General features: G+C 24.1%; 1 protein-coding gene across 1 annotated transcript in view; it reads left to right on the top strand.

Moving 5' to 3' along the window:
• The window catches only part of LOC111030638 (52 kDa repressor of the inhibitor of the protein kinase-like), a 2,672-nt gene extending 1,692 nt beyond the window's left edge, over positions 1 to 980 (top strand). Inside the window, exons 2-3 of the mRNA XM_022310238.1 lie at positions 464 to 762; positions 867 to 980. Of these exons, the coding sequence (XP_022165930.1) occupies positions 464 to 762; positions 867 to 980 (413 nt within the window). The remainder of the gene's footprint in view (positions 1 to 463; positions 763 to 866) is intronic.
• The last annotated feature ends 512 nt before the right edge of the window (positions 981 to 1,492 follow it).

Genomic DNA, 1,492 nt, shown 5'->3' with positions numbered 1-1,492 from the left:
AAAAACAATAGATTTAATTGAAAATGTTATAAGCGTATTAACAGATATGCGGGAAGCTTCAGAAAAAGAATTTAAATTAATTTTTAATGAAGTAAAGGTAATATAAAATCTTAATGTTTATTTTATATTTTTATTTAATCTAAGTACCTAATCACTTATAGAAATCAGCAGATCTATTTGGGATTACTATCAATAAAAAACGTATAACAACAAAACAAACTAATAGAGCTAATCCTCAAAATATAAAATCAGATGAAGATTATTTTCGAGTGACAATATTTTTGCCTTATATAGATCATTTTATATCTCAACTCAAGGAAAGATTTATAAACCATAAAAATATTTTAATAGGTAACACCAATATATTAGTTGTAAATTATTGTAATAATTAAAAAGTATACTTCTATTTTATTTACAAAAATCTTACTGAAATCCCTAGGTTTTGAATGCTTATTTCATTCAGAGTTTACCGATAAAGATAAAACAGAATTTCAAAAATTAGTTGATCTGTATTCGCCTATTATCGATAAACACAATGTTTTGGCTGAACTCAAAATGTGGAAACTAAAATTAGCTTCAAGCTGTGAAAGTTTAACAAAAAATGGATTAGAAGCTTTACAAAACTGCGATAAAGATATTTATCCAAACATCCATTTTTTGTTTAAAATATTAGTTACTTTGCCTGTTTCTACAGCTACACTAGAACGGAGCTTTTCTACATTAAAACGTTTAAAATCCTATTGTAGAAATTCAATGAATGAGGTTTTTCTTATATTATTTCCTAATATTACTATACAATATTATAATTTATAATGTTTTATTATTATCTAATATATTATTAATTATTTTTATTTTTATTGTATTAGGAACGTCTTAACGGACTAGCACTTTTATCAGTTCATCGGACAATAGACATAAATATTAATGAAGTAATTGATGAACTGGCAACTAAACAGAGAAAACTTGATTTTGTATTATAAGTGTAAAGTATCAAAGTTTAAGTATATAAGTCTGAAAATATTTTTAATTTAACAAATGATTAATGAACAATACTTATATATATTGTTAAATGTTCTAATTTATAATTATTATAATAAAAAAAATATTTATGATACTATTATTTTTGAACTAAGTTTCTTATTGTATTATTGGTCATTGATGTTGAATGTTGGTAGTAAGATGGTAATTATTAATGAGTAATCTCAAAGAATATTTTTTGAATGTAAATTAAAAATTGAAATTTATTTCAGATTTAATTAATAATAATCATTATGTTATTGTTATTAACCAAAAAAATGAATAATTGGTATTTAGTGTAGAATATAATAATATATAGTGTGTAAAGTTTAAACTGAAGAGTATTTAGTGATCAAGTTATGATAACCTGAAGGGGGGTGTAGGGGGCGAAGCCCCCCACTTTTATGTGCGAAATTCAATGGCTCATTCCCTCCCTATAACAATTCCTAAATACGCCGCTGCATATTACTAAGTA

Source organism: Myzus persicae, unplaced genomic scaffold, assembly GCF_001856785.1.
Source record: "Myzus persicae strain clone G006 unplaced genomic scaffold, MPER_G0061.0, whole genome shotgun sequence".
NCBI lineage: Eukaryota > Metazoa > Arthropoda > Insecta > Hemiptera > Aphididae > Myzus > Myzus persicae.
The sequence above is the reverse complement of the archived record's forward strand: the minus strand, read 5'-3'. Positions and strand labels throughout refer to the sequence as shown.